At 37.4% G+C, this 13,551-nt stretch overlaps 1 protein-coding gene across 4 annotated transcripts in view; it reads left to right on the top strand.

The window, feature by feature from the left end:
• Positions 1-13,551, top strand: part of LOC107021651 (ribulose-1,5 bisphosphate carboxylase/oxygenase large subunit N-methyltransferase, chloroplastic) — a 43,014-nt gene that overhangs the window by 18,503 nt on the left and 10,960 nt on the right. For all 4 annotated transcript variants that reach the window (XM_015222352.2, XM_027917861.1, XM_027917860.1 and 1 more), the window contains one exon: positions 10,274-10,357. In XM_015222352.2, the coding sequence (XP_015077838.1) occupies positions 10,274-10,357 (84 nt within the window). The remainder of the gene's footprint in view (positions 1-10,273; positions 10,358-13,551) is intronic.

The following is a 13,551-nucleotide window of genomic DNA, read 5'->3' as shown; positions in this document are numbered from 1 at the left end:
ACTAACTTTATAATTATAAGCATGAATAGTCCAAAACGCCCCTTTAAAAACTTTAAAAGAAATCCGACCCAGTCAGGGTTACGCAGTCTGTGACGGTCCGTCACGACTGTGACGGTCTGTCCTGCATGTCCGTCACAAAGTTCAGAGAGTTAATTCTGTGGGGAGATTTGTGACGGTCCGTCGTGCCAACGACGGTCCGTCCTGCCATTCCGTTGTGAAGTTCAGAAAGTGGATCTCAGTACCCAAATTATTCAGAATCTAAGTGTTTTGGAACGAGACCCCCTCGACGGTCCGTCATGACCATGACGGTCCGTCTTGGGATCCGTCGACTTAAACAGTTATTACCAGAATAAACTCTACTGCTCAAAACGAATAAACAGGTCGTTACACTAATATTTTGGGAATTTATTATTCCTCTTATGGGAGCCTAATTTTTGTTTTGTCTAATGGAACAAACAGATTCTATGTTTCCATTGTTCCGAGAAATCTTTTTTCCTTTTGGATTTCAAGAGGAATGATTCCCGAGTTTTCATTATTATTACCACCTATTTTATGAATGTACACCCCATGATTTGCGGAAGTGAATTATTTATTTGACGTTATGACATTACTCTTTCGCCTTACCAATTTTCCAAAGATAAATTTTCTTTCGCCTTCTCATTATTTTCTTTTCAATTATATATTTATTGCTATCATCTTATAACTAGTTTAAGTATAAGTGTTATGACATAATAACGAAAAAAATAGTATGTATATTTCTTCTCACAAATTATGGTCTTGAATTTAAGGTTTGTTGGCCCTTCAAGACCTGACTGAAAATGTCAATGCAGGAGAGATTAGGAATTCATTTTTGAACATATGAATCACATCATGTATCAGTTAATAAAAAGATCTATAAGTTACAACATGCAAAACATAAAGGGGTGCACTTCTCATTATCTATTAAAAAATTATTGATGTATGTTGTTGGTGGTAAAAAAGTGGCTTGAATATGTCCTTCCTGTTTAAACCCATCTATTTATTGAGCAACTATATGGGATACGGGTTCATAATAACTCAACTATTCATAATCCATGTAGCCATCATGAGTATTAATGGGTCATACTTTCTAAATTATCACATAAGTTAAGCTAGTGGATCCAATAAGTGAAGTAGTTTTGTGTGACGACAAAGTATATGACAGTGCTAGCAGCGTGGGCAAGATGCTATATCACGACTTAGGCTCATAGTTGTGGTTGTTGGTTAGAGAAACTCCCACAGAAACTATGTTATTTCATATATGACTAAAGTAAGTTTTATTATTGCATTTCTTTAACGAACTAAGTGTTATAACAATTTTACAATCATTTATATATTGCATGTGTCTTATTTCTTTAAATCTATCCTAGTTATTAAGGAGTTGAGCAGAGCCAAGGTAAGTTTTTTTCGTACTCTTTTCAAGCTTAAGTTGTTGTATGCATTTAAACTCGCATACTTTTATGTTTAGTTACTGATTCTAGTTGACCTGCATCGTATCATGATGAAAACGGTGTCCACCACGATCAGCATCATCCAGTTCCTTATTGATCGAAATGTGTACTCATAGTTAGTGGTCAGCCTCTTTGCATTCTAGAGGATACATTTATTCGTTTTTCAGTCTTTCATTTTATAGGATGTTGTGGGGTCTGTGAAAACATCCATCTTAGTATTATAGAGGCTACATAGACATTTAGGCAGTTAATGTTGAGTCTGTTATCTTTGTATTGAAGACTTTTTGCTATGAGACTTAAGCGTCATTTTTGCCAATTTATTTATTTAATTTATTGAATGAGATTATTGCATTGATTTAAGTCTTCCGCTAAGATAAGAAAGCCATACCAAGGATCTGCTTGAGAACAATGGTCATCGAGTATTGGCCATGACCATGGTGTAGTGTCGGGGTGTGACAGTTCTTGAACTCATTATTATCATGGAGTTTGTAATTGGAGTTCTTGAAATTTGAGTTAATTTTGAAATGAGTTAACCAATTGTTGAGCCTTTTAATATGATAAATTCTTTTCCTTGTTATTAAGTAAGTTACCATTTATCTTCAGTCATCAATGTAAACTATGGTTTATATCACAAAATAGAAGGTTTTGGAGTTCTTATGAAATTAAGGAAGTTTTTTGTTTGTTTCATCCTTAATATTTGTTATATTACTAGTGNGTCTGCCACAACATTAGCTCTTCCCGGATGATACAGGAAAGTGATATCGTAGTCCTTCAGTAGTTCCATCCATCTCCTCTGTCTCAAATTCAAATCTTTCCNTTAACTTCTCTGCATTGTAAGTCACCTTAACCGGAATGAAGTGAGCGGACTTAGTTAATCTGTCCACAATTACCCAAATAGAGTCAAACTTACCCAATGTCTTTGGAAGACCAACCACGAAGTCCATTGCAATTCTCTCCCACTTCCATTCAGGAATGGACATTCTCTGAAGTGTTCCTCCAGGCCTCTGGTGTTCATACTTTACTTGCTGACAATTCGGGCATTTGGCAACAAAATCAACAATGTCGCGCTTCATTCTACTCCACCAAAAATGTTGCTTTAGGTCACGATACATCTTGGTTGCACCAGGATGTATAGAATATCCTGAACTATGAGCCTCTGTAAGAATAGTGTGAATCAAATCATCGACGCGGGGTACACATACCCTTCCCTTAATTCTCAAAACACCTTCCTCATCGAGTTTTGCTTCTTTAGCCTCTCCTCGCAACACCTTATCTCGGATCCGGATCAGTTTCTCATCAGTAAACTGTTTTCCCTTAATCTTGTCAAGAAAGGAAGATCTTGCCTCCACACAGGCCAAAAATCCTCCCTTCTCATTTACTTCTAACCTCATAAAGTCATTAGCCAGAGTCTGAACCTCTCTAGCCAATGGGCGTCTAGAAACTTGCAAGTGAGCTAGACTTCCCATGCTTCCTGCCTTTCTACTTAAAGCATCTGCCACAACATTAGCTTTTCCCGGATGATACAGGATAGTGATATCGTAGTCCTTCAGTAGTTCCATCCATCTCCTCTGTCTCAAATTCAAATCTTTCTGAGTAAAGACATACTGTAGGCTACGATGATCCGTATAGACTTCACACTTAACCCCATATAGATAGTGCCTCCATTGCTTTAATGCAAACACTACCGCAGCCAACTCCAAATCATGGGTCGGATAATTACGTTCGTGCACCTTTAATTGCCTCGAAGCATAAGCAATTACATTCTTCTCTTGCATTAGCACTGCACCCAAACCCGAATAGGATGCATCACAATAGACAATGAAATTCTTACCTTCCACTGGCAGGGTAAGGATTGGTGCAGTAGTCAACAAGGTCTTGAGCTTCTGAAAGCTTTCTTCGCACTCGTCCGACCATACAAATGGAACACTTTGCTAAGTCAAATTTGTCAATCGGGAAGCAACCGAAGAAAATCCCTTGACTAATCGACGGTAGTAGCTAGCTAAACCAACAAAGCTCCTTACCTCTGTAACATTAGTGGGTCTTACCCAATTCCTCACTGCTTCGATCTTGGAAGGATCCACCATCACTCCATCCTTAGAAACTACGTGCCCCAAGAAGGACACTGAATCTAGCGGAAACTCATACTTGGAGAATTTGGCATAAAACTTTTTCTCCCTCAACATTTCCAATACAATTCTCAAGTGCTCCTCATGTTCTTTCTTGCTCTTTGAGTATACCAGTATATCATCAATGAATACAATGACAAAGAGATCCAGATATGGCTTAAAAATCCCATTCATCAAGCTCATGAAAGCAGCAGGGGCATTCGTAAGCCCAAAAGACATTACTAAGAACTCATAATGCCCATACCTTGTCCGAAAAGCGATCTTGGGCACATCCGTTGCCCGTATTTTCAATTGATGATAACCAGACCTCAAATCGATTTTTGAGAAGGTACAAGCACCTTGTAATTGATCGAACAAATCATCAATGCGAGGAAGAGGATACTTGTTCTTAACAGTTACTTTATTTAGTTGCCTGTAGTCTATGCACATCCGAAAACTCCCATCTTTCTTCTTCACAAATAAAACAGGAGCACCCCAAGGGGATGCGCTTGGTCTAATAAAGCCTTTTCCTAACAATTCTTGAAGTTGGGCCTTTAACTCCCTTAACTCTGCTGGAGCCATTCTATAAGGGGGTATGGAAATGGGACGAGTACCCGGCTCCAGATCAATGCAAAAGTCAATATCTCTATCCGGTGGCATACCAGGAAGGTCTGCAGGAAACACATCCAGAAACTCACGGACTACCGGAACCGACTCAATTGAAGGTACTTGGGTAGTATCATCCCTGAGGTGTGCCAAGAAAGCTAAACACCCTTTACTAACCATTCTCTTAGCACGAAGAAAGGAGATGATACGAACTGGAGTGGAAGTGTAGTCACCCTCCCACACTAACGGATCTGTCCCAGGCTTGGCCAACGTTACAGTTTTAGCATTACAATCTAAGATTGCAAAATTTGGAGAAAGCCAAGTCATACCCAGAATTACATCGAAGTCAATCATTTCTAAGATAACCAAGTCTACATGAGTATTGCTCCCCACAAAAGTCACCAGACAAGACCTATACACCTTTTCAACTATCACAGACTCACCCACCGGAGTAGAAACACGAATAGGCATGTCAAGCAATTCACAATGTAAATTAAGACCAGTAGCAAATGAGGAAGATACATATGAAAATGTGGAGCCAGGATCAAATAATACAGAAGCCATACAATCACAAACCAAAAGGTTACCTGTGATAACAGCATCTGATGTCTCCGCTTCCGACCGCCCAGGGAAAGCGTAACAATGGGCCCTATCACCTGTCTGCCCGTTGCCCCTACCATATTCTTCCATTGGATGAGGAGCTGAGCTACAACCTTGTTTCCTTTTTCGACCATCCTTCTCACCAATATGGCCTGGGGTTCCACACAATAAGGACTAGCAAGGTCGACAATTGGGGAATGAGTTATCTGAGTTGGTACTTCATGTCACAGTTCCAATTTGAGAAACATGAAATGTTAGGTGAATTGTCACTTCAGGGGTAGTAGCAGGCTAGTAGCTTATGAACCACTGTCCAATCTTTGGAATGATCCGGGCCATAAACTTGGCTGATAGCTTAACGAAGGATTGATTGGAGAGTGTGAGCATCCTATAAGGTTGTATCTTGAGATATACCCAACCACCAACATCTAATTGTTTGTCACTTCTGCCCTTGTTGGCTAAAGACTCCATTCTTTGTTGTGCCCTGAGCAAATGGAACTTAAAGAGCTGTGATTTGAATTCTCTTGAAAGCATACTCCTAACTACCTCTTCATTAGTGGCTTCACCAACTATATAGGGAAGATTGATCGGAGGTAGTTCTCCATATAAAGCCTTATAAGGGGTGTATGAATTGCAGTATGGAAGGTGGTGTTTATATCACCTATTAAGTTGTGTGACCATCTCATCTAAAAGCTTTAACTTTTAGAGAGTGCACACTTTTAATTAGTTAATGATATTCTCAACACGCCCCCTCATGTGTGGGCTTGATTCTTTTTACATTAGCCAAGTACGTGGAAATTCTTTTTAACTTGGGTGGGTGAGATTCAATCTCAGGACCTCTGCCTGCTCTGATACCATGTTGTACACTTTTAATTAGGTAATGATATTCTCAACACCACCATTCATTCATAGGCAATTTAAGTATTATTTTCAATTATGTTTCTAGGGTCCTGTTTAGCACTTCAACTTGCCAGCTTTTTGTAGAGGCTATGCAGTAAGGGGTCGTTTGGTTACTGGTTAGAGTCATGCAGGGTTTAGTTAGGCAAAATGGTGGAGGGGCTTTAAAATCTTATTTTGGTTGAGTTTAAGAATTCAGATGACAAATGGGTAAGTAGAAGGATTCAGAATACAAACTTCTATAAGGGTCCACCAGACCATTTTGCCTCTCACACCATTGCGAATCGCCCGAACATCGCCATGAAACCAACACGACTCTTTCCACAAATAATCGTCATAAAACCTGATGTCACCAAAGTGCCAATGTCGAGATTGGGCTGAAGAAGATAACTATGGTGTGGAGAAAAAAAAAGAGGTGTGGGCAGCGATGGGGTGGGAGTGGCTTAAAAAGTGGTGTGGGGAAGAAGATAAATTCTTTTCTTTCTAAATTATTTTATTATATAATTTAATAATTTAAAATTTGAAGTTTAAAAAATGATATTCACTCGCCTTAAATGCGTGTGGTCACACTCTCTCGCCAACTCAACTATTTTAATGTCACATAAGCATGATCAATGGTCAGAGAGGTTTAATATATTGTGTTTTATTTAGTTTAGGGGTCTAGATGACAACGGGGTAAGTAGAATGGTTCAGAATAAAAACTGATACAAGTATAAGAGTTCACCAGACCATTTCGCCAAAATGCATGTTTTAGTTATGCAGGTATTAGTTATGCAGGGTATAGTTATGCAGGATATAGTTATGCATGATTTAGTTATACATGGTTTAGTTATGCAGGTATTAGTTATGCAGAGTTTAGTTATGTTGGATTTAATTATGCGGATATTAGCTATGCAAATATTAGTTACGTATGTGTTATTTAGTTATGTAGAGATTACAATACATGAATTATTAACTTTTGAATATTAAACTTGTTGTAAATTATTAATATATATTATTTATAAAATAATAATACATTTTAATAAAATGTGGAATATATTGAATAATATATAATGCTAATATTTGATTAGCATATGTACCGTCAAAAAATATACAATCAAATTTCTAATATTAAAAGAATATTTATATTTGCATAAATAAATAAAAGTACAAAAAAATAAAAATGAAAATGGTCTATATATAAAAAGAAATAAAATTAACAAAAGTAGATAGGAAAATAGTAAAATTTCCAATTAAAAAAAATGAGATAAATTAAAAGAAATGAAAATGGTCTATATATAAAAAGAAATAAAACCAACAAATGTATATAGGAAAGCAATAACGTTTCCGATAAAAAGATACATTAATAGGGTAAATATGTAATTTATCATTTTAATACATGTATAACTAATACCCACATAACTTATTCCACCTTCTACCCTGCATAACTTTATAAATAGATTCACTCATAAGTTATGTTGGTATTAATTATGTAGGACTACAGAAATGCAACCAAACACCGAATAAATTAAAAATGAATAACTTTTATACAACATTTAAATTCTTACCAACCAAACATGGTATAAATTATGTTGACTTTTATACCTAATACAAAACTTCTACCAAACATAATAAAGCTACTGCTACTTTTTATACATGAATAAGATGTTTCTTATACCGTAACCAAACGGCCCCTAAAAGTGGTAGAGCTACTCCATGTGCTGAGAAAAGTTCTTCCCAGAATTTGATGACAAAATTGGATCTCTATCAGTAACAATATTCTCTGGCATCCCATGAAGCTTGAAAACCTGATCATAGTAACAATTGTGTAGAGTGACTGATAGGTATGAAATGGCCTATCTTAGTCAACCTGTCCACTATCACCATGATAGTGGTTTTCCCCTTTGACTTAGGTAGACCATCAATGAAGTCCATACTGATGTCGGACCATGCCAAATTTGGAACGGCCAGGGGCTGAATGAGAGCAGATGATGCTGCAACATTGTACTTGCTTCTCTGACACACAGAACAGCTTCTAGCTTAGCTGTTGACATCATCCCTTAGCCTTTTCCAGTTGAACAAAGTTGAAAGCCTCCTATAGGTCTTTTCCGTTCCTGAATAACCACAATTTGGGCTTCTATGCCATAGTTGCAAGATGTTTTGCCTGAGCTGTTCATTGATGCTCACCACCAACCTACATACCTCTTTAGTCGTTGATTGTGGAAAGGAAATCCCTTCAGATCCTCCTCCTGGTTCTGGACTTTCTGAATTAGCTCTTCTAAGTCAGTGTCCGTCTCCCAGATTGCCTTGATCCATAGCTTTCGAAAATCATAAACAAACATAGAACCTTGCCTAAGAGTTTGAAGACATTGCAGATCACTTTGAAAGTGTAATGACTCAAATCCCTTCCTCATAACCCTTCTCATCTTGATTCAAGTAGCAATAGGTGTCTCCTTAAACAATTGTTTGTCCCTAACAAACTTTTTGCCCTTTTCTACCAAATAACAACTCTACCTTTCATAACTTTATTCACAATCATCCTCTAATTAATCAAAAGAATTTTTTTTGGGGCAGATTAGGAGCTCTAGTAGCTTGTGTCCTAATTTGGGTCCTTGAATTTGGATTTTCCCGCCTTCGTGCAACTATAATGACATTCATCTCAAATTGTGTAGTCCACCTTTGAAATTGTTGAAACATGGCACTCAAGGTGAAATCATCCCCTCCATTTAAATCTGCTTCTAATCGAGCCCTTCTTTCATCATCATTACCACCTGCTTGAGACATCTTAAAGAAAATATTTATCACTCGAGAATTTGACTTTTACCCTCTAATATTGTCACCTATCTTGCCTTCTTTAAAATTTTGGCAAATGGGGCTCTCCAACTCCAAATATTCTATTATCCAATGCAACCGAAACCATAACCAAGCAGGTTCCAAGAAGTTCAATTTGGTCTCTGTATCTTCTCTTGAAATTTATGAAGAAAATTTCTTCTCAATCATGGCTTTGGTGTCATCATCTCTCATTGAGTGAAGATCCAGTTGAAGCATCTATTAGCTAAGTTGCTCAGACTCGGGTGCGGGTGTTCAGTACGGGTGTGAATCTAGAGGTCGGATCCTTCATGATCTTATTTTGAGATTCGGGAATATGGATACGGGTGCGGGCATTTGCCTAAAATATTTGAAATATCTAAAAATAGAGTTATAAAACCTAAATTATGAGATATTTTGTGGAGAACTTGATGAGAATTCTGCAAGGAGATTAAAGGAAAAGGAGTGACAGAAATTTCTATATAAAATCTTCAATTTCATCTTAGCTTTTGTATTGATTATAGAAATCATTAAAAATCTCCATCCTTATCAATTTTGGTTAAAGTACCCAAAGTTGGTTGACCAATTCGGACATAGATCCCACACCCACACCTATGTCGTGTTGACATGGGCGCGGCACCAAAAGTGAAGAGTCCAAACAACTTAGTCTATTAGTGGATAGGTGAAAGAGTGGGAATCCTCTAATGTTCTGTAGTGAAAGTGCATGTAATTTTTGTTGAAACGAGACAGGTGGAATGAAGAAAAAGAGTGTGGGACCTGCTTATTGTCTGGGAAATGGAGGTCAAATGATGGAGGGACGTGATGACTTTTTTGGTTGGGTAGATGGTCAATAATGTGCTGAAAAGTTGGATAAGAGGGTGGGTTTTATCACTTTTAAATTTCATATCAGCTTAATTAAACAAGTTCACTGCTCAAGATGTTGTGTTATATCAGTCCTTGTGGCTAATAGACAGTTTTGAAAATGGATTAGGTGTTTAATCTGTCAGTAACTTAGTTTAGGTATCTAAATGATAAATTCTGACACATTCAAGCAGTTGTCTATGTAGTGGGACATTAAGTTGAATATTGAGCCATGACAACTGTGACTTACGAGTTCATATGGATTAGTTGACTACCGAAAAGGGTTTAAATTTGGAGAAACTACTTAGATTGAACATTTTTATGTAATCAAGTCACACTTCATATTGCTTCAGATCCAGTGTACACTGAGAGAATCAAACACATAGAGGTTGATTGTCACTTTATTAGAGAGAATAGTCTCAGAAAATATTGTCAGAAGAAGTGGAGAACTATAATATCAGATGATTAGTTTGCAGACGTATTTACCTGATCTTCCCCTTGAGTTAATTATATATGTAATAAATTCGGCATATACGATGTGTAATCATCTACTTGAGGGGGAATCTTAGATAGGCTAGTATATTATTGTACAAAGTAGTGTCCCAGATAGGACAAGCTTGAGATATCCATTCTGAAGTGCGCATATAAAATGATAGAAGCATGAAACATCGAAGTCATACATTCTCATAGTTAACCACACCTTTGCATAATCCATCAGATTGTACTCACAAACATGATGTTTCAAAAGGAATTTTAGACAAATATTAGAAAACTTTCAAATTATCAAGATGAAAGGGTACTTATTAACCACAAGCATAGATGTTCATATCACGACATATCCATTTGACTGAATTGCTACGAATTATTGTCGTTAATAACTGTGCTTGTGGTAGCATACATATATTTGTGAAATAAGCATTCTTACTGAAATTAACAACAATTTTCCCACAGGTGCTCATACGATACGGAAACTTTTCAAATGCAAGACTCCTTTTGGACTTTGGATTTACTCTCCCTTGTAATATGTATGATCAGGTAAGATGACAGCTTCATTGTATGTTTTGCATTATCTTTCAGAATGGATGAACCAAATTGAATTATCACTAAGCTCATGCACTCTTTGCATGTGCAATTCCATTTTATTGATTTACGTACATTGCCTCATTTCTATTCCGTCCGAAAAGTTGTTAGATACTGCTTGTCAGGAGTCCTTTCAAGCTTGACCACATGCTTTATACTGAACCTCATTACTTTGACATTTCCGGGGCAAACTACTAACAACTTCCCTTTGCTGACATTGTTAGAGGTGCTGTTTCAGCTGTGGCTCTACATCCGTTAATTGCCTCAATAGGACAGTCATGCACACAAATATTTTGCTAGGTGGTTTATTTCGTAAAATGGTTGAGATTCAACGATGACACCCATTGTGACAATAACCTTCTTAGTATTTGAGTCATAACACTTGTATCCCTTTGGACTGGGGGCATAGCCAACAAAAACGCATTTTTTGCATGTGGATCAAGTTTTCTTCTAATCTTATCATGAACATGAAAAAATACGTTACACCCAAATACTCTCAAAGGTAGATCTATGGTCAATCTAGTAAGGAAGTATGTCCTGAACATACTGAAAGAGGTTTAAAACTTGGCACACGGGAAGACATCCTATTAATAAGATAGGTGGATGTCAAAAGAGCTTCTCCCCAAGAAATTTAGGGACTACACTTGTGAATATTAAGGCTCTAGTTACCTCCATAAGATGCCTATTTTTTCTCTCAGCTACTCAATTTTGTTGGTGTGTATTAGGGAATGAACTTTGGTGCACTATTCCCTTGGAAGTGAAAAAATTGCCTAGATGGTCTTTAAAATACTCTCTCCCTTGTGACTCCGAAATATTTGAATCTTCTCATGAAATTGTCCCTAACATTTTTTTTGAGAAGGTAACATTGTGTATATTCAATGAAACCAGTGCTTGGGTTGCACTAAACCATATTTACAGCTTGTCAAAAAGTAAGAAAACTGAATCTGAATCCTAACAGGAACCCAAGATATCTATAATGGATTCAGTGTCCTCTAAATACATTTGCTTGCACCAGAAAAAAAAAAGCTTGATACAATTTAGTTTGATCTTTTGGAGATCACAATTCTTGCTCTCAAAACATCTAGCACTCTTTCTTTCCAAACAGTCCACCAAATACAGTTTGGACAATCCTCCATCTATCTCTATCTGCAGCTCCCACCCTTACTTCTCCCCAACTGTATAAAAGATGCATGATTCTGTTAGGCATAGCCCAAGCAAAACCCCTGAGACTAATGAAAATCCTCCACAGCTAGGATGTGATTCTGCACTGGAGAAACAGATGATTGATTGTCTCAACCTCTTCCCCACATAAATAGCATCTAGAACACATGAAGAACTTCCTTTTCTTGAGATTTTCATGTGTTAAAATTGCTACTCTTGCCAGAAGCCAAGTGAAACATGACACTTTGAAAGGGATTTTAGGTTTCCAAATCTGCTTCCTAGGCCAAAGAGAAGGTTGTTGTCCATCTTGATTTAGCAACTTATATGTAGAGTTTACCTTGAATGTGCCTTCGTTATTTCTGCTCCACCATAATCTATCATGTTCATCCCTTGTTCCTGCAAAGCTTCCAACCTACCAAAAAAATCAATCACGGTCCCGATTTCCCAATCATTGAAATTCCTTCTAAACTGGAAATTCCATCAATGCTGTGTCCAAACCTCAGCTACACTCACTTGTTTATTCACTGCCAAGTCATGCATCTCCGGAAAGATACTCTTCACGCTAAAGTTGCCCAACCATTTATCCTCCCAATATGAAGTCTTGATGCCATTTCCTACCCTGATGGTCGTATTGATCTTAAAGAGAGGCCACAAGATTCTGAAGGACTTCCATAGGCTTACCCCATATGGTGTAAGTACCTTCTTTATCATCCACTTGTTCTCTTCTCCATATTTTGCTTGAATCACTTTTCCCCAGTATGGTTGAGGCTCTTGAGAATACCTCCATAACCACTTTAGTCTAAGGGCTTTGTTGTGCTTTTTCAAATTCCTTACTCCAAGACCCCCATGTTTCTTCCCCCAGAGAACCTTGTTCTACTTGACTAAATTTTTGACAGTGGAATCATTTTCCTCTGTCCCTTTCTATAAGAAATCCCTCCTAATTTTATCATGTCTTTGTATCAACCCGTTAGAAATAGGGAAGATGGACATTATGTAAGTAGGTAAGGCATCCAAAACTGAATTAATGAGAGTGACTCTGCCTCCCAAGGAGATATATTGGGATTTCCATCCGGTAAGCTGTTTCTCACACTTTTCAATCACTGGGTTCCAAATGTTCAAAGCCTTTGATTTGGCTCCTAAGGGCATGCCCAGATAAATGGTAGGCAAAGAACCTATCTCCCCTCCCAAATCCAAGACCTCCATATTAGAAACATTATTAATAGGATACAACTGACTCTTTTTCCAGTTGATATGCAAACCTGAGACTCCTTTAAACAATACCAAGATTGATCTTAAAACCAATAGTTGTCCCTTATTAACATCACAAAATATTAAGGTGTCATCTTCATACTGTAAATGAGTGACTTCCATGTTTCCATTAGATATTGAGGTTGAGTTGTGGCTACCTCAAACCCCCTGAGGATTTCTTTCTCTCTAGCCACCTTTATCATGTTATTTAGGCCCTCCATAACAATGATAAAAAGGACAGGAGATAGGGGATCTCCCTGCCTCAGACCCCTTAACATAAAAAGCCTCAAACATATGTTTTACTTCACTTTTGTCTTTTAATAGGTACCAAGTCAGTCTACTGTGATTATATATGAAACTTACAAACCACCTTTTTCCATTTACAGTTGATAGCTTAGAAGGTCCCCAAACATCGATCGCTATGGATTAACTTAATGCGTTTTTTTGGGAAGAAGTAGATGAACGTCTGTGTTTACCATTTCACAAAATTCACACTAGAAAGAGGATGTACTTCTATTCAAAAACAACTTAGGTAACAAGAGTTTCAAATAATGAAAACTAGGATGACCAAGTCTATAGTTCCATAACATGACTTTATTATCAACTTGAACAAAGTTCAAACTAGCTGAACTAAAATTTACTGAGTTGTCTCCATTTTCAAGAAAATAGAGACCTTCAGGCTCTCTAGCATTGCCAATCATCCTCCCCGAGACTTTGTCCTGAAATATGCATGACATAGA

This window comes from Solanum pennellii, chromosome 6, assembly GCF_001406875.1.
Source record: "Solanum pennellii chromosome 6, SPENNV200".
Taxonomy (NCBI): Eukaryota; Viridiplantae; Streptophyta; class Magnoliopsida; order Solanales; family Solanaceae; genus Solanum; species Solanum pennellii.
The sequence above is the reverse complement of the archived record's forward strand: the minus strand, read 5'-3'. Positions and strand labels throughout refer to the sequence as shown.